At 33.5% G+C, this 25,380-nt stretch overlaps 1 protein-coding gene across 1 annotated transcript in view; it reads left to right on the top strand.

Moving 5' to 3' along the window:
* LOC126814522 (guanine nucleotide-binding protein G(s) subunit alpha) overlaps positions 1-25,380 on the top strand; it is a 59,940-nt gene that overhangs the window by 20,585 nt on the left and 13,975 nt on the right. Inside the window, exons 4-7 of the mRNA XM_050539700.2 lie at positions 1,236-1,355; positions 5,861-5,958; positions 24,874-24,928; positions 25,265-25,338. Coding sequence (XP_050395657.1) covers positions 1,236-1,355; positions 5,861-5,958; positions 24,874-24,928; positions 25,265-25,338 — 347 coding nt within the window. The remainder of the gene's footprint in view (positions 1-1,235; positions 1,356-5,860; positions 5,959-24,873; positions 24,929-25,264; positions 25,339-25,380) is intronic.

Raw genomic sequence — 25,380 nt, forward strand, 5'->3', positions numbered from 1 at the left:
GTAAGGTATTTTGCATTGTGAATGTTATGATTCTAGAAAAAAGAGTTGAAACTTCCTCATTTGCTAGATATGAAAACCCCTGTTATAAGATGTGCTAATATTTCAGTAGTTCTAGGTTTCATAGATCTTTGTGAATCAATATTCCAATCAATTATATACATGTAGTCTCATTGTGTGCACACTGTGTTATAACACAACCACATACAAATGCATGTAGTACCTGATTTGTCAGGAAGAAAAGCCGAGAAATATAATGATTAAAGAAAAAAATAATCAGGCAACATTCAAGGAGGGCTGTTTGTATATATAAGGCCTTTGAAATCATCAAGACAATTCTCAGGAAGAAGCATGATATGACCAGGTAGAGATCTTGGACAAATTTATTTAATGAGCTTTGTATGGCAGAGTGAACAAAAATTATATCTAAAATTAATACTGTGCAGTAACAGTACATGAACATAATTGGATATGTATGGGATGCAAAAGGATAACCATCCCCATGTCAAAAAGATTTTTGTTTCATTGTATTATCCTTAAAGTAGTGATGCATGACTTGCATTTTTACGGAAAATATCAAATTTCTCAAAGCTTAATCAACGCTAATATTTACGTTACACAGATTTATTATTTAAGATTTAATAAGAAAACAAAAACAAAAACAAAATCAAAATACCTCCAAAAGAATAAATATTCGACAACCCTTGTCGACTGCTTGGACAATTTAGCTGCTGTGGGTGTATTTTTCATTGCCTGGCAATCTTATCTTTTAATAGGAAATCAATTTCATTTGGTTACAATCTGTTTTATTCCATTCAATCCCTTAAATTGTAATTTGTGAAAATTGAGATGTTTAAATTAAGTAATTGTCGAGAGATCGTAGTCTTTAAATCGCTATTTGAAAATACGATGACTTGCGTAAACGGGTAAACATGAAATAATCATAATTCGTTTGCCATTAAACAAACATTAATTGCTAAAAAGATATTTGTAAATGAGGTAAAACTCCAAGATGTCTTCTTCTTTACACAAACTAATTGTTTCAATTATTTTCTTAATATAAACAAATGAAAACTACTATTTATGGCCTGCAATTACAACCTTCTATAATAACATTAAATTATATATGACATGACACAGCTTCTTAACATAAGGTATGACACAGCTTCTTAACATGTAAAATTAGTGAATTAATATAATAGTAGTATTTCAGTAATTTATTTGTTTATTTATTGCAGACAATAACAGGTGCTATGAGCACATTAAACCCACCTGCTACCTTAGAAAATACTGAAAACCAATTTAGAGTGGATTATATTCAAGATGTAGCCAGTCAATCCGACTTTGAATATCCTCCTGTAAGTTGATTTTATATCTTTATTTTATTTTCTCTTATATCATGTTGTCTTTTACTCATCTCAACAATTTGAATATTTATATATATTTTTGTAACAATGCACTGAAATGTTTGTCAGTGATGAGTGATCTCTTGAGTGAAATTTCCTTAATATTTTAAAAAGTATGCAAGAATCAAAAAGTAATTGAGTAAACGTGTGAAACCCTAATTAGGAAAGCAAAATAATTCTACTATGAACTAGTATGATGCTGTCAGATTCTAGTTAATTAATGTTTGATAATATTGAAGTTGCTATTTTTACTATGGTAACTAATCAACTAATAATTATACTGGTATTTATAATGTTATATATGGAAGGATAACGTTGCCAATATTATTTCAAAGTTCACGGTGCAAAATACGTGTCAGCAGTTCAAGATACATATCAGCAGTTCAAGATACATATTTTAGTTTTACAATTTGCCACTTCCATTGCTCCACAATACCAATGTCACAGTGTTAAAATACAGAATACACTTTTAAATAATACTAAATACTGTATAATAGTTATTTTGCACATTAAACTTCTTTTTCTCCATTTTGCATAATAGACAAATGCATAATAGAACTTAGCATATTAGCACATATACCTTATATCGGATCTACGACAAAACTCATTTGCATATGGAAATAATTAATATCCATCCTAGTCCGGACTTTTTTCCATATGCAAATGAGCTTCGTTGTAGATCCCATATAAGGTATATGTTCTAATATGCTAAGTTCTGTTATGCATTTGTCTTATTATGTAAAATGAAGAATGGAGAAGTGTAATGTGCAAAATAACTATTAACTGTATTTGTATTACTGAAAAGTGTATTCTGTATTTTAACACTGTGACAATGGTATTGTGGAGCAATGGAAATTGCAAATTGTAAAACTAAAATTTGTATTTTGAACTGCTGACAAGTGCAGTTTGTACATATATATATGTTCTTGCGAGGTTTAGACCTTAAAATATATATATTAAGGTCTAGACCCCACAAGCACATTTTACCATTATATTGATTGTACTATAGGCTACCTTGACAACTCAACTCAATGCCATTTATAGCAACAAAATCAATATATAGGTCAATGGCATACTGTCAGCTGCATGCCATATTAATTTATGAGATGATGTGCATGGCAGTTCAGAGGTCACCAAATTTGCTGAATGATGGCAAACTCTATTTGTTAAGGCCACCTCAATTTTTATACGTCCACATTCATAATGTGAACGTATTATGCCGTCGCCCCTGTCTGTGTGTGTGTGTGTGTGTATGTATGTATGTGTGTGTGTGTGTGTGTGTGTGTGTGTGTGTGTCTGTGGTTCGCCTACAGGGCGCAATTCTTCATGGATTTTCTTCAAACTTGGTATACTTATTCCTTATACCCCAAGGAAGATCCCTATTGTTTTTGGTGCATGCCCGACCCCCCGGGGCAGAGCCACGCCCATTTCTAGTATTTGTTTGTTTGTCGTCTACAGGCCACATTTCTTAACTAATAATCTTGAAACTTTGCATACACATTCTTTGTACCCTAAGGAACATCCCTATCGTTTGGGGTGCATGCCCAACCCCCAGGGGCAGAGCCACGCCCATTTTCTTTTCGTGTGTCTTTGTGTCGCCTACAGGGCGCAATTCTTACTGGATTTTCTTCAAACTTGGTATACTTATTCCTTATACCCCAAGGAAGATCCCTATTGTTTTTGGTGCATGCCCGACCCCCAGGGGCAGAGCCACGCCCATTTCTAGTATTTGTTTGTTTGTCGTCTACAGGCCACATTTCTTAACTTATAATCTTGCATACACATTCTTTGTACCCTAAGGAACATCCCTATCGTTTGGGGTACATGCCCAACCCCCAGGGGCAGAGCCACGCCCATTTCCCATTTTCTTTTCGTGTGTCTTTGTGTCGCCTACAGGGCGCAATTCTTACTGGATTTTCTTCAAACTTGGTATACTTATTCCTTATACCCTAAGTATGACCCCTATTGTTTTTGGTGCATGCCCGACCCCCAGGGGCAGAGCCACGCCCATTCCTTATATTTATTTATTTGTTAGTCATCTACAGACCGCATTTCTTAACGTATCATCTTGAAACTATGCATACTTATTCTTTGTACCCCAAGGAACATCCCTATCGTTTGGGGTGCATGCCCGACCCCAGGGGCAGAGCCACGAACTTTTTCTTTTCTTTTTATGTCTGTGTGTCGCCTATAGGCCACAATTCTTATTCAATCGTCTTGAAAAATTTTCATATGAATTGCTTATACCCTAAGTATGATCCCTATTGTTTTTGGTGCATGCCCGACCCCCAGGGGCAGAACCACGCCCATTCCTTATATTTATTTATTTGTTTGTCATCTACAGACAGCATTTCTTAACGTATCAACTTTACATACTTATTCCTTATACCCTAAGGATGATCCCTATTGTTTTTAGTGCATGCTCGCCTCCCCGGGGCAGAGCCACCCCCATTTTTTGTATTTGTTTGTTTGTCGTCTACAGGCCACATTTCTTAACGTATCATCTTGAAACTTTGCATACTTATTCTTTGTACCCTAAGGAACATCCCTATCGTTTTGGGTGCATGCCCAACCCCCAGGGGCAAAGCCACGCCCATTTTCTTTTTTATGTCTGTGTGTCGCCTACAGGCCACAATTCTTAATCAATCGTCTTTAAATTTTTTCATATGAATTGCTTATACCCTAACGATGATCCCTATTGTTTTTTTACCTCCAGGGGCAGAGCCACGCCCATTTCCTTTTCTTTTTATGTCTGTGTGTCACCTACAGGCCACAATTCTTAATCAATCGTCTTGAAAAAATTTCATATGAATTGCTTATACCCTAACGATGATCCCTATTGTTTTTGGTGCATGCCCGACCGCCAGGGGCAGAGCCACGCCCATCCCTTATATTTACAGATCGCATTTCTTATCGTATCACCTTGAAACCTAGCATACATATTCCTTCTATCCTAAGGAACATCCCTATTATTTGTGGTGAATACCCAACCCCCAGGGGCAGAGCTACGCCCATTTTCTTTTTTTATGTCTGTGTGTCACTTGCAGACCGCATTTCTTAATCGATCATCTTGAAAACTTTTTTATACTTATTCCTTATAGCCTAAGGCTACTTTTTATACTTATTCCTTAATCCTAAGGCCGACCTCTATTATTATTTTTGGTGCATGCTCGACCCCTTGGGACAGAGCCACACCTAATGTTTGTGTGTCTTGTGTTTTGCCTACAGACCGCAATTCTTAACAGATTCTTTTGAAACTTTGCATACCTATTCGAAACGTCATTTTTTTGGAATAAAGACATCGATTGTTTTAAAATAAAAATTGTGTTCTGTTAATGTGAACGAAGTGTTAAACTGATAGCAGTCCTACAACCCAGTTTTATTTCACAGACCCTCAATGCAAACTGGACCATATCAAACAAAACAGGAATGTGGACGTATATTGCTGCGTTAGCGATGCTCTTGTTGTAAAAGGTCGTTGAGATGTAAATAAGGTTAGGGCACATGATTATTGGCAAGATTGTAGGTTAGGGTTAGGGTAAGCATTGGGACTAGGTCCAGGGTTAGGGTTAGGGTTGAGATTAGTGCGAGCCCTTGTTTACATCTCCCGACCTATAATGAAAAATTGAGCTGGCCTTATCATTTAGCACTAACCCTGAATGAAGGTAGAATGATTAATTTCTAATTTGTATAGAATTTTCAATGTATTTAAAGCAATATTTTATTAGAACTTTGTCAAATAAAAGCTGTTTCATTTATCTGGGATAGGTGCAAGGAATAAAAGAATAATTTGAAACAAGGATGTTCTGAATGGTACTTGTAGTGTTTTGTAAATCAGCTCTTCATTCAAGCAAATGCATAGAGTTATAATATAGTGCATAAAATAGAAATACTTCAATTAGTGGTAGTAACCTTTGTCGCATTGTTTTGAATTCAATATATAAGGAAATATTTGATGTTGAAATACAAAACTTTATTGATTTTATAGTTTTTATTCAGATATGTTGTATATTTTTATGATCATGTAATGTATTATAATATGATAAATATAGCCATTTTGCAACCCCTCCAAGACCACCACAGTCGCCATAAGCTTGTAATGAACATGGTATTTTGAGGTTGTGTTTGTGTCCTATTCTTTCTTTAGTGTGTGTTTTGGGTGGCAATGTAGTTTATATTGTGTGCTGTTTATTATAAGACCTGTAATCTATGCAAGTCATGGTTTTTATCCCAGGTGTATGTGTGATTCTATGTCTTAATTCCATGGGCTTTCTCCAGTTCTCCAGTTTAAAGACCCCCTATTTACAAGTGAATTATTGAAGTTAAAATATACAAAGTTACATAGTCCTGAAATGACCTGGTCAGTGAATGTTAAACACTCCCACACCTTTGCAAGATGTATCCTTTCCAAATTCATGCTTCTTACATGGTTTTTTTTTTGTGTTTTGTTTTTGCAGGAATTCTATGAACATACAGAAATATTGTGGAAAGATAAAGGAGTACAAGGTTGTTTTGAAAGATCTAATGAATATCAACTTATTGACTGTGCACAGTAGTAAGTATAATACTGTTTATTGTTTAGTATATTAGTTACATAGGCAAGAGAAAGTAAAGAATATTTGTGTGCATGTCTTCACGCATCCACTCATTAATTATACTCAATGTAAAATGTGAGTCATGTTTGTCTGAAAAATTAGCTGGCTGCCATTTGTGTTTTTAGAGTATAGTTGAGTCAACTGCAATGTTGATTAATTATATAAGTACAATGATGATGCATTCAGATTTTTAAAGAAAAAGTCCCAGCTTTCTCTGAAGAAAAGTTTTTTGGAATATGCAAATCAAATGGCAAAATGTGAAGAAATAACCTATAGGTTACATGTATGTTGAGAACTTTGTTGCCGGTTAATATGTTCTGCTAATTATTAGTAATTACTAAGCATACACATATGTACAGAAAAAAACTGGGCCAGGCCCGCTTTCCATATTTTACACTACTGAGTTGGTGTTGTGGTTCATATTCCAGACTGGATACCATTCCATTTATTGTTCTAATAAAAATCAAAAAATCGAAACAAGTCTTCATTAATAAGTGGAACAGATTGGATCTGAATTGCTGTATCTGTAGAGACAATTTTGGGTTTAATATTTCAAAATGTAATTAATGAGAAGAACGTGGTTGTTTTAGCTCTTTGTTTTATGTTTTAATATTTTTGAATCCATATGTTGTACTCCTGACGGGCATATGGCCAATTGTGAAGTTCTTTTTAAAAACATATGTATTAATCTTGTCTACAATTATTAGTCTGTCTGGCTTGGTGTTCAACATGTACAATGTAACATCCTCCACCTACATGCAACAAACTCACACTTCTAAAGTCATAGAGTTATCATTCCAGTTGGTTTGGGGAAATTGGGGTGGGGGTGCTGATATGTAAATTACAGTGATTGGTTTGGGGAAACAGGAAGTGTGGGGGTACCTTTCTAAAAATGCATCTTAAAAATGCAATGGGGTCTACCAATTAACGCATGAAAAATATAAAAAATTGTTGTGACCCAACATTTTGTATAAATCTGCAAATCTGATTGAATTGAAGATTCTCACCAACTGCTTCTTAATTCTAGGTAAAGTTTTTAAAATTCCTATAAAATATCACTCACCTATTGTAGACATAACTTGTGCCAATCAGCTTATTCTGTAAATATTGACAGGATGCCAGTTATTTCAAAAACAAGCTTACCCCAAATCCTTAAAAACAACTTTGGATTAAGGGATTTTGTAGATAGCTTTCAGGAGAATCTTGGTGAAAATTAGAGATTTTTTAGGCATGGTGTCAAACATGAACACTATAACCATTTTAAATATAGTATATCTGGTGACTGGTGCGGGTCCGACTGGTACATACATATATAGAATTTTGATGACTGCACTAGTGCTGGGTGTTGCTACTATAGTTTTAATATGATATATGTATCCTATACATGAGACTAGATATGATGTGTATCATAATGCATGAGACTTGATGCAATATGTATCACAATACACAAGACGTGATACAATACATATCACAATACACAAGACTTGATATGATATGTATCACAGTACATAAGACTTGATACATACATCCGTCTTCATTAGCCCAGTTTAGGAGCAGAACAGAAGGACGTTAAACCCCATTTCATTTCATTGATACATACATATCGCAATACATGTACTTGATAAAATATGGATCAAAATAAATGAGACACAATATGATATGTATCACAATACATGAGACTCGATATAATACATATCACAATACATGAGACTCAAATATTCTGTTGAGATGTCATGTGTCGTGAAATAGTTTTTTCTTGAACTTTGAATCATTTTATACCAGAAATCAGTCACATTTTTTAGTGATTCACAATAAAATAGTAGTGTCAAGTATCGCAATTCACAATTCGATGAACTATATAGAGGAAAGGCAAATTGTGATACAATAAGTGTCAACCCAGATGACTCTATAGGCTAGTGTCGAGTGTATACTGTATGAAATTATCAGCTCTATTATTGTAACATGGCCCTTTAAAAAAAAAGTTTTTGGGGCCATGACAACTGGTTTCAAACACACTATTTTGATTTCTTTGTTTTTCAAAAACTTTGTGTTAATTTGATTGTCAACGGTTATTTATGCGTAGGATGTCATGTGCAGGAAGCCTATAGACTCATTTTAATCTTAAATCAAAGATACAAGTAAGATACATGTATAGCTATAGGCCTATTGTATAATTATCTTCATTAAGATCTACAAGGACATGTATATAATGACTGGCATTATTAATATTGGGAGAAATATTCACTTTTTACAGTAAGAAAACTTAATGTAACCCAAGTAGATCATTTACTGTCATAAATATGTTATGCTTGGTCACTTTTCTGCCATCTTGTTAACATGATACAACTCTATTAAAGAAGACATTTTACACATTTAAAGGGGTGGGTGGGGGGTGCTGTCGACACAATGTGGTAGTTTTAATTGTTCCATTTTGGACAGAATGTTATGTTGGATTTCCAATCGGTATATAATTTGTTTTATGATAAAGTTGACATCCTATAATGAGTGGTACAAATCTGAATAGATCTTATGCATGAACCAGAGACTGTCATTCATTTAGGAAATTTCAGTCTTCCATTGTATGAGTGACTTATAATTGTTATGATACTTACGGCAACACTAAACCTTCACTTATGCAAACTTAGGTATCATAGGTACTTGAAATTTTAAGACTTTTAGAAAGACTGACAGTAACGGGGAAATTGAAAGATATTTAAAAGGAAATAGAATAATGGTTTGCAAGAGTCCTTCACCCCATATTAACACATTTTATTCACTAAAATATATCCTGGATGGCTCCTTTAACAGAGAAGTATAAAACTTATGTAAGCTCATATATGTATATATATATATACATATATCTCTCTCAAGAAGCTAATTATTTATCTGTATGTAATGTATATGTATGTTTGACCCAGTTAACTGTGTAACTTCCCAAGTCATCTAACATAGAAATATTATTATCCATATTAATTTTCATTCAGACATAAATGTCTTTTTATTTCATACAGAATTTTGATTGCAGCCAGCCATAACTTGCAAATCTATTTCCAAATATGCCTCGTAAATTTAGACAGTTGTGTCTTGTGTGCATTAAGTTATTCAAGATTGTTTTTTTTAGCATGTATGATTGCGTTCAGACAGTGCACTAGTATTGTTTTGATATAAATGATCTAGTATGTGCAGGCTGATATTATGTATAAAGATTAAATCGATTGATGTGCTGTTTTCTAGCTCTTGAACAAGTCAGTTAGATTGAGTGTAGAGATCTGGTCATGATAGGTTCACAACTTCACACTCAGGACTAATTTAGTAACAGTCAACTAGATGGCTGCTAAAAATAACCTTTGATAGAGTTACATGGCTGTTCAGACAGATCAGGCAAACTGCAGCTCACATACAGGGGTGAACTCAGAATACCACTGACTTCTCTACTTATTTATTTATAAAACTAATTTAATTACTTCTTATAGCAACCAATGTGTAGGCAATACTTATATTACTTTTAAAGGCTTTAGAATATAAACACTGACTGTATAGTGCATATAATTTTGCTTCAATGTATTAAAGACACTGATCATAATTTGAGAGGATTTTGAATCCCCTACAAAATTATGAAAGTAATCTCTAAAACAATTATCAGTCCAAAAACTAGTTTAATTCGGTTCTGGTTCTGTATTTTACATCAATCGTCATTCTCTGTGAATATACAAACAAGCCAACACCATCTAGAAATGAAATGAAATGGGGTTAAACGTCCAACTGTTCTGCTCTGACTGGGCTAATGAAGACGGCCATACGGCATACAGTGTGTTATGAGGGAAAGTTTGCTCAGGCAGTGGCACCATGGCCTACTCTTATATCGAATTACAATTGCCAAGGGATCTTTTACCTGCAAACCAATGTATACATGGGGCCTTGGTTTTCCATCCCATCAGAACGACTAGACAGCTGTCAGACCCTCCTTCCTGCACTACTGACAAGGCGAAACCATGTCGGAAAATCCTGATAAACTTTCTCGGCCAATGCAGGGATCGAACATGCACAACATCTATAAAGTTAAATCGTTTGATGGGTCTCTTTTTAATCCATTTGAATCCAAGCCGGGAGGTTATCTACCATTGATATTTTGGCTTAGATTTCTTAATTAAATGCCAGATAATCAATTTGAGTATATTTTAATGTGGATTAAGCAGTGTAAAATTAGATACTGTCTGAAAAATACAAATGAGACTATCAGCAGCTTTTACTGTAATTCTACACAAAATGTGAGGATGTTAGTAATCCACGAACATGCCAGAATACAGGTTACGTTTAGAATTTAAAGTCAATCGAAGAAGAGTAGGCAGTAATGCCACTGTCCTTTGTAATATTTCCAATCAGAGCACATGGTATGCTGTATGCCCATCTTCATTATCTCAGTTGGTGCACAAAACTGGGATGATATCCCCATTTCATTTAATTTTATTTGGGTTTTAGAACTCGTATTAAATTTCTAAATTATGAGTCGTAAATTTTGTACGCGTTTTGCAGAGAGATCTTTTCAATCATATTTCAATTGTTAAAGCTTTTAAATGCAATACAGGAAAAAAGTTGTAAGTATCAGTTTTTAAAACTTAGTGAGATTGTTTATTGGGGCATACATACGAACCATATAGTAAAATAAATGTTTTGTTGCTGGCTTTAAGTAGATGTTAATGATATTACAAGAAGGAAAGTAAAACTGTGACGATGTTATTAAGTAGATGTTTGAGATTACTAAAAAAGAAGTAAAACTGTAGGTGGGAAGAATGTAGAGGGACAACTTATAGTAAAAGAGTGATAAATTATTGGGCCTTGACCTTAAATTCAACAGATTTGTCAGCTATAAATAGTAACAAATAAATCATACTCGGGAGACCTTAGAGAAACTCAGCAAATAAAAACACCCGTTTATCTACAGAGATAGATTATATATGTTAGAAATAAAACAATAGAAGAAAGCCTTGAGGCCAGTTAGCTGTTGGCTTCTTCTACAACTGTCACGCTAAATGATAAAAGTTATACTTTGTAGGCAAGTTTGCTTTAAGGGAAGGATAAATATAGTCAGTTTTTTAAATAGCTCTTTCTATATTTGGATTTTTATCTAGTTGGATCTATTGTAGGCTGATATTTTAAGGACAGCTGTAAAAAAATTCTCATTAACCAATGAAAGACGTGCACTACTTTCACTGATAAATATCTTGATAAATTAATTTTTAAACATACACATAAAATAACACTTTACTATTAAAAGGCCCATGAGGTGGTTTTTAAGAGTGTGCATATTCTATAATAAATGTAATATATTCTTCAATGAAAAGAATAAAGAAGGGTATTGCAATCTCTCTCCCAACATATGGATTTGTATCTCAGCTTGAGTTTGGGAGTTGTGTGCTGCAGATGATAATCTACACTATTAGCATTGTGATTTCACCCACATTTCATTATCTTGGACTTATCAATAGCAAAGATTGAGGGTTTCAAGTGCAAAGAAATTAATTGCTAGTGTCCCAGAACATTGACTGACCAACATTCCTAATGGTTTTTGTATGTATGTCAGAGATTCAATCCTTGGTTTGTACAAAGAGTAGGATCTCCTGCCTTATCTTGTGGGTTTCCTCCTTCCAAAAACCCCAGCATGAAAGTAAATAATTGAAATTACCCACTTTCTTTGAGTCAAGAAATCCTGTAGGGATTTTCGTGTATTCCCTCTTGTTAGTAGATAGGATAGACACAGATCTATAGACTATCTTTAAAGCCACTGGTTTTCATTTAGGGGATTTTGAATGCCTTGTAAACTCCAATATTGTTAAAGTTGAATCTCTAAAAAGAGTATCAGTCAAAAAATTGTCCAATTTTGTTCAATGTACAGAGAGATGATCAATTAAGAATTACTTCTTTTGCAAATGATATAAACAAGTTAATGTCATCTCTCAGTGTTTGGTAAAATTTGTACGTTTCAATCTAATTTATATAAAGCTGGGAGATTATCTACCATTGATATTTTGTGTTTGTATGTTAATGTTTTTATACGCCCACATTTTCATGTGGACGTATATTGTTGGCGCCCCTGTCCGTCCATCCACAATTTGTTTGTGGACACTCTACAGGTCACAATTTTTATTCGATTTTGACGAAACTTAAAATATAGGTCTATCTCTCAAAGATCTTGGTTCCTTTCGATATTGGCATATATGGATCGTAACTTCCTGAATTATCCCTGATTGTATGAAAAATTGCGTTTTTAGCTTGTGGTCCCTCTAGAGGTCACAATTATTATCGGATTTAAAAAAAACATTTGAATATATCACCGTTATACTGTAATTTCAGGAAAGTCAGACCAAAACGTTTGAATATATCACCGTTATACTGTAATTTCAGAAAAGTCAGACCAAAACTGTCGGACAAAATGTTTGCCCCTCGTAAGCAAATAGTGTAAAAATATGGTATATCTAGGTTGTGGATCCTCTAGAGGTCATAATTTTGATTTGATTTTGATGAAACTTGAAATACATGTTTATAACCCAAAGATCTTGGTGCCTTTCAAAATTCGCGCATATCGGATTGTAACTTCCTGATTGTACAAAAAATCACGTTTTTTGCTTGTGGTCACTTTAGAGGTAACTATTTTTATCCGATTAAAAAAAAACGTTTGAATATTTCACCATTACACCCTAATGACGGCTGAGTTCGAATTTCCTGAAAATCGGACCAAAATTGCCAGACAAAATGGCCGCCCCTCGTACACAAATAGTGTACATATGTTATATCAAGTTTGTAGACCCTCTAGAGGCCACAATTTTGATCCGATTTTGATAAAACTTGAAATACATGTTTATAACCCAAAGATCTTGTTTCCTTTTAATATTCGCTCATACCAGATCGTAACTTCCTGAATTAGGGTCCCTCGATTGTATGAAAAATCATGTTTTTAGCTTGTGGTCCCCCTAGAGGTCAATTTTTAACCGATTTAAAAAAACGTTTGAACATATTTCACCGTTACACCATAATTTTAAAAAAACGTTTAAACATATTTCACCGTTACACCATAATCTTTATCCGATTTTAAAAAAAACATTTGAATATATCACCATACACCCTAATAATGGTTGAGGTTGAATTTCGTGAAAATAGGACCAAAACTGCTGGACAAAATGGCCGCCCGTCGTACGCAAATAGTGTAAATATATGGTATATCAAGGTTGTGGACCCTCTAAAAATCATAATTTTGATCTGATTTTGATGAAGCGGCTAAAAAATGAGATATTGTCCCAAAAATGCATATGATCATCAGCGTCTTCAGTGATCACTAGGGAGTTAAAATTCTGTTACTTTGATGGATTACACGTCAGGGCTCAAAATTCTCGAAAGCCACTGCTGTCGTACTCGTAAACATGGTAATGGCCGTCGATGTCGTAAATTTTGGAAAAAAAATCAATAAAAATATGACAACTATTGGTCGTAGAAATACCTTAAATTGCCGTCGATAGCACTCATATATCGGAAGCCAAATACATATTGTGCGAGATGCATTTTTTACGTAAAACTTGGCTAGCTCAATACCTCCCACAATAATTGTCTTTTAAAGCATGACTATTCGGGTTCTGTTTCTACGATTAACGTCACTAAAATAGAACAAATTATCAAATCAGAAATTGTATGATTGGTAACCCAAAGTAGAGATCTCTTGAGACGCGAGAAATTACAAGATGGAAACGTGAAAATTTTGACAAGCACGAATGTCAGAGAAAAGATTGTATTTTGATGGCATTTTCTAGGGTTTATGCTTATATTTTGAATGGAGGCTATGTTTTAAAATAAAGAAATACACAAGCTAAATATATTTTGAAAAGTCGGCAAATATTTCGATTGGAATATAGTGTAAGTGGTTTTGTTATCTATAGACGATAGCGCGCGAGAAGCACTATATTTAGCAGACGATGTCACTGGGCATCGTGGAGAGACGGTTTGGAAGTTTGGAATTTTAATTTGTGTTTTACCTTCATTCATGGGCTATGTCAAGCGGAGAAGGCCTATAAGATGGAAACTGGACTTCTGCGTGAAAAGAGTATCGACATGGATTGCTCATCGACTTTGTGTATATCGTCACACGTGGAGGAAGAGAATGGAGTTGTCAAGTAGACCATATGTGTGCAGAATCCCTGAATAGCTAGCACAATTAGCTGACGTTTTAGGGCGAGTGTCATTAAAAAATCGAATGTTGTATTGTATGTCATGAAATCACAATGTCATTTGAGGGCACTTGCAGGCAAAAACTCATGCTTTTTGTCTCTTTATAACGTGCAGAATAAAATGAATGAATGGGCCCCCCTTCTTTTCTAAGACTGTCAGTAAACAACAATTCACAAAATATTTTTTTATTGATTTGAACTAAGCGCTGATTCAACTGCATGGAATGTCAACTGCATGGCTTCATTGCATTATTGAAGTTTATTTAAGTTTTCAACAGATTTTAAAAAATGGCCTACAATATTCTCAAAATTGTAGAAATGGCTTTGATGTTGAATAAAATGGCCTTAGATACAGATCAGCGAATTTTGAGCCCTGCACATGTAATCATTGTGTTAATCTTGAAATAACCAAATAATTCACATGGAAAATTCCATTCAATTTTTCGCAATAATAAAATCCACTTTAATCTATTTGTATTGGTTGAGTGATGTTATTGACAAATATTAATCAGACAACAATTATGGGTGTGGTCCATTAAGGCACACAATACTGATAGTTTATCAGTTTACATTAGATACAAATAATATCAATTAAATTAACAATCAAACTACTAGACTAGTAGTCCTATCTGTAGAGAATTCTCATCCAATAGTTAGACTCAACTGTAGCCATGGAAACATCTTTACCAAAACATTTGATCTATGGATAGGAAATTAAAAATGAATATCAGCAAATATTCTTAGAATTTGCTGGAAGCTTCAAGTTGAATCTAGCTAACTTTGACCTAACAAGAATATCTTCAGGCAGATAGGTGTGGTGTGAATTTGTGTTTCAATAAATATTAAAGATACATTGTCCCGAAAGTATTTATCCGAAAGTATTTATCCGGTGGTTATTTCCAATAAAAGTATGGCAAATTTGGTATATATGGAAAGTATAGACACTCAATCTTTCTAGAAAAATGCTGGATTACCTGACAAACACCCATGGGGCATGCACTGGGCACATTGCGGGGTGTCAATGTACAAAAGACTACAATTAAATGGTGGAAAAGAAGTTGACAGAAAATAATTAAGAATTTCATTAGGCCTCAATATGTATTGTATATGGAATGGACAGTAAGTAATGAAAAATACATTCTGAAAAATGGACCCTCCCACAATGAAGGAAGGTGACAGCCATGGTGTCTAACAACAGTTGATTTATAGCTATAGGAATCTCCCTGCGAGTACAAAGTTTTAAGAGGGATTTGAAGCAAATTTTTGATACATTAATTAGTTTGAATATGTTTTTAGTTCAAATATATCATCAAATCACACAGTTTCTACGCCGGAAAGTAACCTTAAAAATCATAATTTTAAAATGACTAGACTCCTTTGATTTAAAATTATTGATTGCATTAATACATGTAATGTTGTTAGTCATTCTTATTGTTATGTTATGATGATATAACATACCAGTAATATTAAAGGCCTGATGATATTGTGGTGGAACTGAAAGTACTAGCAGCTTAATACTATGTTTCTTTCCTCAACATTTATACATATTATATAATATATACGGTCAATAAGTAGTTTTATGTTAGGTTTCATCTGTTACTAATGAATATAAAATTTATATCACTTTATATTTGGGGGGATCACGTGGCTAAGTGGGTTAGACGCTGGCTCGCTAGCCTGGAGGTCGGGTGTTCGATCCCTGCATTGGCCGAGAAAGTTCATCCAAATTTTCCGTCGTGGTTTCCCCTTGTCAGTGATGCAGGACGGAGGGCCTGACAAGGACAGCTGTCTAGTCATTCGGGTGAGACGAAAAACCGAGGTCCCGTGTATACATTGGAATGCACGTAAAAGATCCCTTGACAGTTGGAATTCGATATAAGAGTAGGCGATAGTGCCGCTGCCCGGGCAAAATTTCCCTCATAGCACACTGTATGGCGTATGCCCGTCTTCATTAGCCCAGGTTTGGAGCAGGACAGTAGGATGTTAAACCCCATTTCATTTCACTTTATATTTAGCTGCCACATGCTATTTATAGTAACACTCTGACTCAACATTATAAAGTGGACTATAAATAGATTGATGAAGACAACAGGTCAATGCATCTGACTTATGTACATGTATGTAGTTTGTTTGAGGTCAATAGCAGTGTTTATAGCTATAATTATTGAGGTATGCAGACTGCTTGATGATTATATCCTTGTTACTGAGTGAAAGCTTTTACTATAAATTCACAATGTTCTGTATTTTGATCATAACTATTTTTTGTTATAATGTTCGAACAATAAAGAAGAAGTGTCCCCCACTTCCAGCAAAAGTAGAAAACAACTAGAACTGCGATGCAGTAATGACGGGTTTCACAGATGCCATGTTACCTTTGAACTGACGTCACTTACCGTACCAATGGAAACGTTAAACAGATTTCCACATAAGCATTGGACAGTGGACACGTATTATAAAATGGATGCAGAATTAGACAAAAAATCCAGCATTTATACAATAAAGACTTGTCACAATGACATCACTTCCGTTATCAACAAAATATTTAAATTGGATTACAGAAATAACCACTTCGATTCTCCTTTGCAGACAGAAAATTGATTAAAATTTGAACAGAATTAACCCTTACCAAGCCTTATTAATGTGCGAAAATTTTAAAAAAAAGTGATCCAGTCAAAATTGGTTATTTCTAGACAAGGGAAGATGTTAGAAACACATTTTTGATACCTACATGATTATATTGATTCATTCTATTTGTCCAGTGAAATCAATTATCATAATTTTATACGAATAATGAATATTGCTCACTTCAACAAAAAAACCCACTTTTTTTCTGGGCTAAAAATACCGGTTTTTTTTCCAAATAACATTACTTCCGTTGATAATGAAAATGTTTAATTAGCTTTATGAAATAATAAATGGCATTGGGCATCACATGGTAAAAATTTTATTACAATTGAATACTAATTGATACGTTTATGAACCAAAAACTTTGAAAAATAGTGACTTGTAGAAAATCGTCTAATTCTCTGCAACTGAACAAGTTAGAAAAGTTGAAAAAAATATTGATTTTACAGGTTAAAAACAGTTTTTGACAAAATGGCATCACTTCCGTTGAAAATGTTAAATTGGTTTGACCTAATCAAAAGGGACATTAGGCATCAAATGGTGTCACTTGGAATGCATGTTGTCACAAAGATCTTGGTTCCATTCAATCGGATTGTAACTTCCTGAATTATGGCTCCTGATTGTACAAAAAATCACGCTTTTAGCTTGTGGTCCCTCTAGAGGTCACAATTTTTATCCAATTTAAAAAACGTTTTAGTATATCACCGTTACACCCTAATGATGGTTGAGTACGAATTTCGTGAAAATCGGACCAAAACTTCAGACAAAATGATATACATCTGGTATATCAAGGTTGTGGACCTCTTAGAGGTCATAATTTTGATCCGATTTTGATGAACCTTGAAATGTATGTTTATAACCCAAAGATCTTTGTGCCTGTTGATATTTGCGCATATCGAATCTTAATTTCCGAAGTTATGGCCCTTGATTGTACGAAAAAGCACGTCTTGATGTCACAATTTTTATCCAATTTAAAAAGAAAAAACGTGTGAATATAAATCACAGTTATACACGAATGATGGTTGAGTTCAAATTTCGTGAAAATCGGACAAAAACTGACGAACATAATGGCCGCCCCTTGCAAATAGTGTAAAAATATGGGATATCAAGGTTGTGGACCCTCTAGAGAGCACAGTTTTTATCTGATTTTAAGCTTGTTTTGTTTTTAGCTTGTTCTCTATCCATCTTTTGCAAAATGTGGGCGTAGCCTGCCTGGCAGCTGCTAGTTTCAGTTTGTAGTTGTAGAACCTTGTGAACCCTCAAACGACAAAAATTATAATCTGATCTGTATGAAATTGTCTTGTGAATGCCCCTACTTTCCTACAAAAAAATAAATATGCGTCAACCCTTGTCGACCGCTCGGACAATTTAAGTGTTGTGGGCATATGTTTCGTTGCCTGGCAACCTATCTTTCACCTTTAAATCGAAATGGAGCATTCTTCTTTATATGTCAGATTTGTTTCGACTCATCAAAATTGGAGCATTCTTCTTTATATGTCAGATTTGTTTCGACTCATCAAAATTGGAGTTTTTAGCAAAATTGTGTAACATGTGGTGCCTTTAGAAAACTTTAGCGGTTTTAAAAAAAAATTGAGAATTTGCACCATGGAGCATATGAACTTTGTTTTGTACAAATTGGGCAAACTGAATTAGCCAATAGCTGCCAAGAAAAATTATTGAGACAAAACATGTTCACATTTTTGCTCAAATCAGACATTTCGGACATTTCGCATTGTTGCAGAACGTTCAAAATAGGTTTATACTGTAACTCACACCCACTTTTCTATCGTAATGATGCGACAATCAGTTGCTGAGATATAAGCAAAGTGGAAAAAGAAAAATAATAATAAGAATAATAATCTGAACAAAAACAATAGTGTTTCACACAAGCTACGCAGTGTGAAACCCTAATGATAATCCGAACAAAACCAATAGTGTTTCACACAAGCTACACAGTGTGAAATCCTAATTAAAGCATTAAAAATCTGTGATCAATTTTGTATTATATCCCAAGTCTGTATTATCATTGACATAATTTGTGAAAGATACTACAAAGACCTGTATAAACAATGAAGCTGGTTATTATTAAAACCAGTTTGCCCTTTTGTAATGTTGGTGTTTGGTGGCCAAATGGTTAATGCGTGGGCATTGAATCAGAAAGTCTGTAATTGAGTCAAGTGGTGTGGTTTTGATTCCCCGCTTTTACGTGACAAGGAGTACCGGTAGGTTTGTCTGTCCAACCTGGTGGGTTTTCTCTGGGTCCTCTGTTTCAGCCCACTGCTAAAGACCCCCTACTACGTGCAATCGAATTATTGAATAAAATTATGTCAGTGATGAAATGACCTTTCTCGTTTTGTCTCTTGTTATGCGAAACCTGCCAGATTTGTAAAACAAAATGAGGTGGAATATTATGGTACATATTTTCAATCTATTCAGTGATTGTGGTAGAGCATGGCATAACCTAGTATACACTGGAAATGCTCATATACGAGATAATGCAGTAATATATAACTTAGTTAACAATATTTCAGAATATGCAACAGTTACAAACTTTCAGACCATACAAAGTAAGAAACAGTCTTTAACAACAAGTATATTGGATTGTTCCACAGACTGTTAAAATCAATGAATCCTAACAAAAGTTATTGTCAGCCAAATTTTACATTACTTAAAAGTCAGATAAACAATAACTCATTTCTGTGTATGGACATTGAGACCAAGAACAAACTTTCAGCCCATACAAAGTAAGAAGCAGTCTTTAACAACAAGTATATTGGGTTGTTCCACAGATTGTTAAAATCAATGAATCCTAACAAGTTATTGTCAACCAAATTTTACATTAGTTACTAGTTAGATAAAAATTAACTCATTTCTGTGTATGGACATTGAGACCAAGATGGTGCCTGATTAACGTTTTTTCCTATTAACCATCTAAATGAATATCTTAATACTTTCAACCCATTTTGATATGCCAACTATAGATTTAACATCAGCAAAAACTAGAAACCAATAGGTAGTAGCATCAGGAAAAGTTAGAAACCAATCAAATTTTTATTGTTTCTGATAATTATTTAATGGGCTGTTTTTGATATCTTGTTAATGCTCGTATTACCTAAAAAAGAATAGATATGTCATATCTGACAATCCTCATAGATTGCTCAAGTGACTTGCTGTGGGAGTGTATTTTGTTGCCTGGCATTCCAACTTTAGTTAAATTTAAATAAAAAAAATGTTTATAAACTGTCATCTGTACATGTAGTTTGCGTTCAAAGTCAGTCATTTCATGTAGAATTTGGGTTAAGATTATTATTGTCTGTACACAAAAAAGGTAAACTGATAAGTGGTGTCAAATGTTATCGAAAGAGTAAGCATACTCAACATTGTACACTACTTCAGTGACTATTGGCATGAAGCAGTAATATTAAATCAATATTACTATGTTCCATAACCTATTCAATAGCATGAGTTAATAAAATTTATTAGAATTGCAAGAATGATCTTATTGGAAACTTAAAATGACACATTATGTTACACATAAGTATATACATAAACAAAGTGTAATATAAAAAATTTTAATGTTAATTTCTAGTTATGGAATCAGTTAGGTTCAGTCTTCCTGGTCTAAAAATATCTTTCTTTACTATAACAGTGAAACAGACTACCTGGCAACCTCATTACAAAAGTACAGCTATATCAATATAAAATGTCATAGCTATGTCTAAATCAGATTACAATGTATCTCTGTAATACCTCATAAATAAAGACACTTAAGTATGAATGAGATGTTTATCTACCTGATAGAAAAGCAAAATAGGTAGAGCACTGAATATCCCATCGTGGTTCCATTGATAAGTTCTGGTCACTGGTACAGTGTATTTGGGGTGAGGCCACAATTTTGGTCCGATTTTGATGAAACTTAAAATTTATGTTTATAGCATAAAGGTTGTGGGCCCGCTAGAAGTTTAAATATATCACCGTTACACATCAATAAAGGTTGAATTCGAATTTCGTGAAAATCCGGCCGAAACTGCAGGACAAAATGGCCGCTCCTTGTACGCAAATATTTTGAAAGTATGTACATGTAATACCAAGGTTGTGGATGCTTTAGAAGTTACAATTTTTATCTGATTTTGATGAAACTTGAAATATATGTTTATAATCCAAAGATCTTGGTTTCTTTCGATATTTGCGCATATTGGACCGTAACTTTTTGAATTATGGCCCCTGATTGTATGCAAAATCACGTTTTTAGCTTGTGGACTCTAGAGGTCACAATTTTTATCTGAAATTAAAAAACGTTTAAATGTAAGGCTAATACACCCTAATGATGGTTGAATACAAATTATGACCCCTGATTGTTTGAAAAATCACAGTTTAGCTTGTGGACCGGCTAGAAGTCACAATTTGTATTCAATTTTAAAAAAGTTTAAATGTATCACCGATACACATCAATGAAGGTTGAATTCGAATTTTGTGAAAATCCAGCCGAAACTTCCTGACAAAATGGCCGCTCCTTGTATGCAAATTGTAATACGAAGGTTGTGGACTCTCTAGAGGTCACAATTTTTGTCCGATTTTGATGAAACTTAAAATATACCTTAATATCCCAAAGATCTCATTCCCCGTTGATATTCGCGCATTTCAGACCATAACTTTTTGGATTACGGCCCCTGATTGTATGAAAAATCACATATTATTTTTTTTTTAAAGCTTGTTCTCTATCCATCTCTTGCAAAATGTGGGCGTATCATGCCTGGCAATCGCTGGTTGGGTGTGGTCTTAAACTGCTTGCTTAAATATTGATAAGAGTTATGTCCCTTTATCGTTGGTAAAATGTCTGACAAGAAAAATTTTGAAATCCCAATGCTGCATACTATCTGGTTTAGCTGCAAAAATCCAGGAAGTTAAATTTTTGACATTAAAGTAATTAATATGACAAATGTTCTTGTTATTAGTTTGCTAGTAATGTGTGGTATTGGGCAGTGTTTGTGTAAAGGTAAACATTGTTAAATCAGTGTCTACTTTCTTTTAAGTTGATGTATAGTGACAGGTCTGTACCTGTACCAATCAAATGTAAAATTAGAAAAGACAGATCAATTTATTTTAACATGCTAATGGAATTCAACAACAATATGGTGATTTCTCATGTAATCAAAGGTTACTATGTAAATAAAATCAACCTCAACAAATTTCTCCTTCAATTAAAAAAATAATAAGATGCTTTTAGTGACATTTTATACTGTGTGTTATTGATTGGGGAGGATAATTGAGGTTTCACTAACTCAAATAATCAGTTGACCTCAAATTTTCTATAGATCTTGGTCACACAAGGTTGGCATTTATTTATAGAATATAAAACAATTACTGTACAAATAGTGCTTGTATTATTGTTGATCTGGTTACTCATCATCTACATAATTTATTAATGTAATGTTTTACCATAATTATATATCTGCTTAATAGAGTTCAATTGCATTTAAGAGAGTCTCAAGTTTACATTGTTACAATATATTTCTCAATTATATCACAAAGAATCAAACTACATTTAGTTCACTATTGCATAATACCACAATGAAAGCACCTGAAATATTTTGAATTTGGATATCATATTAGCTATTTTATTGGTTTTACGTACTTGTAGACTTTTCCTTTTTCCCAATCTTATCCATATACCATTGGAATAAATATTGTTAAAGCCACTGATCATCATTTGCAAATTTTGATTTTGAAGAATGAACCTCTTAAAGGAATATCCATCCAAAGTGTTAGGCCTACAATTTTATAAACAAATCGGTATCCTCTATAGATTATATTAACTGGCCAGCGCCACCTATAAGCAATGGGTAAAATCTTTTGATGGCCCTCATTTTAATCCGATTGAATCAATGCTACTGTGATATAATAAAAAATAGATTTACATACATTTTAGTTTGGATTATACTGCTAATAAGTATATATTTTCTGAAAAAATGCACTATAACTATCGTCAATTTTTATACTGTCGTTTATTGCCGTCGCCTTCGTCCAATCGTCCATCCATCGTCCAAATTTCTTGTGAACACTCTACAGACTACATTTATCATCTGATTGTTTTGAAATTGATATATGTTGTTAAGATCAGTAAGATGAACAATCGTATTACTGTTAATTATGGCCCTTGTTTCATTTTGTTGAACCTTGTAAAGTTATCATCCGATCTGTATGAAATGTATATGTATCATTTAAATTAGTGAAATGAAGAAGTCATTTTGTTGAACCTTGTAAAGTTATCATCCGATCTGTATGAAATGTATATGTATCATTTAAATTAGTGAAATGAAGAAGTCATATTGAATTTCAGCCATTTCCATTAATATCTTCTGGAGTTATGGCCCATGTTTCACTTTGTTACACCTTGTGAACGCTCTAACGACTAAAGTTATCATCTGATCTCTATGAAATGTATATGCATCATTTAAAATTTAAATTAGTGAAATGAAGAAGTCTATTGAATTTCATCCATTTCCATTAATTTCTTCTGGAGTTATGGCCCTTGTTTAACTTTGTTGTACTTTATGAACACTCTAACGACCAAAGTTATCATCTGATCTGTATGAAATTTATGCACATGGTTTAAATTAGTGAAACGAAGAATCCTGTTGAATTTCAGCAATTTCCATAAATTACTTCTAGAGTTATGGCCCTTGTTTAACTTTGTTGAACCTTGTGAAAGCTCGAATGACAAAAGTTATCATCCGATCAGTATGAAATTTATATGCTTCATTCAAATTAGTGAAACGAAGAAGTCGATTGAATTTCAACAATTTCCGTCAATTACTTCTAGAGTTATGGTCCTTGTTTAACTTTGTTGACCCTTGTGAACGTTTGAATGGCAAAAGTTATCATCCGATCTAAATGAAATTTATATGCATTATTTAAATTAGTAAATTAAAAAGCCTGTTGAATTTCAACAATTTCTGTTAATTACTTCCAGAGTTAAGGCCCTTGTTTCAGTTTGTAAAACCTTGTTAACCCTCAAACGACAAAATTTATAATCTGATCTGTTTGAAATTGTCTTGTAAATGCTTCCAATTACCTACAAAAGAATAGATATGTGACAACCCTGGTCGACCACTCAAACAATTAAGCTGCTATGGGCATATGTTTCATTGCCTGGCAACCTATCTTTAAAAAAAAGCATTTCATGAAATGCTGGAAATATTTGCAAATTAATTCCATCCAAGTTTTGTACTTAGTTTTTGGATGCAAAATATTTATTGAATCTAATGTATAATGGATTAAACTTTCATTAAAACTATCTACTGGTATCTTGATCAGATTGTTATATACTATTTGGTTTGTTTTTGTATTAAATCTGTTTTGGATTAGGTTAGATTGATATTTAAATTCTTTGTTATGATTTGATTTTAACTATTTGGGTTAGATTTATGCTGGTACTGAAACCATTTTGAATTATAACTACCGGTATTACAATTTGATGTGTCAAAAATATTTAGATCAGTGTTTTTACGAATTTTCCATAATTATGTAAGGAAATCTAAACACTCTATATGGATGTTTTAGCAGATATTTTCCCGTTGCATTGGTTTTTATGATATAATTTATTATATACCCACATGACGTATTATGCCGTCACTCCTGTCCTTCCATTTTATCCATGTGTCCATTCACATTTTGTTTGTGGACACTACAGGTGACAATTTTTATCTAATTTTGACGAAACTTGAGGTATAGGTTTGTATCGCAAAGATATCGATTTCTATTGATATTGGCATGTATCAGACTGTAACTTTCTGGATAATGGCCACTGATGGTACAAAATTTTAGCTTGTTTACCCCCAAGAGGTCACAAATTTTATCCGATTTTAAAAACTGTTCAACTATATCACTGTTACACCATAATTATGGATAAGTTCCAAGTTTCGTGAAAATCAGACTGAGGATGGGGCAAAATATATTGTATTTTAATCTCTTTTTTTGTGTTTTTAAGATTGTTTTATTTTATGAGATTTTATAATTGTTATTTTTGTATTTTAGTTTTTTAGACAGAGTACATATAGTTAAAGAACCAGACTACACACCTACAGAACAGGTAAATATCAATATTTATACATAATTGAATATATAAATCACACTATTCTATTGTTGAATCCTGGTATTTGTCGAAGGTACTACTTGCACTTCTGGTAAGGAAAAAATCAAGGCCATTGAAAATTTGAAGATATTGCTTGGCATCGGGAAAAGGAAAAGTAGATTAAATAAGCAGCTAGTAGTTTGTAGTTCTACTCAATTGATTTATGAATTCTAAAACTGAAGATTGTACGAAATCAAATTTCAGACTCTACGGTTGGGAAAGTGTTGAGCAGAGTATGAATTGAATAAGGTTGTATGATAAATATAGATGCGTTTTAATTTACTATATTTTCAGGATATTCTACGATGTCGTGTTTTGACGTCTGGGATTTTTGAAACAAGGTTTACAGTTGATAAAGTTAATTTTCAGTATGTATTTCTTAAATCAAAGTTTTTAAATGCAATGAAATC

The sequence above is a fragment of the Patella vulgata genome, chromosome 3, assembly GCF_932274485.2.
Source record: "Patella vulgata chromosome 3, xgPatVulg1.2, whole genome shotgun sequence".
NCBI lineage: Eukaryota > Metazoa > Mollusca > Gastropoda > Patellidae > Patella > Patella vulgata.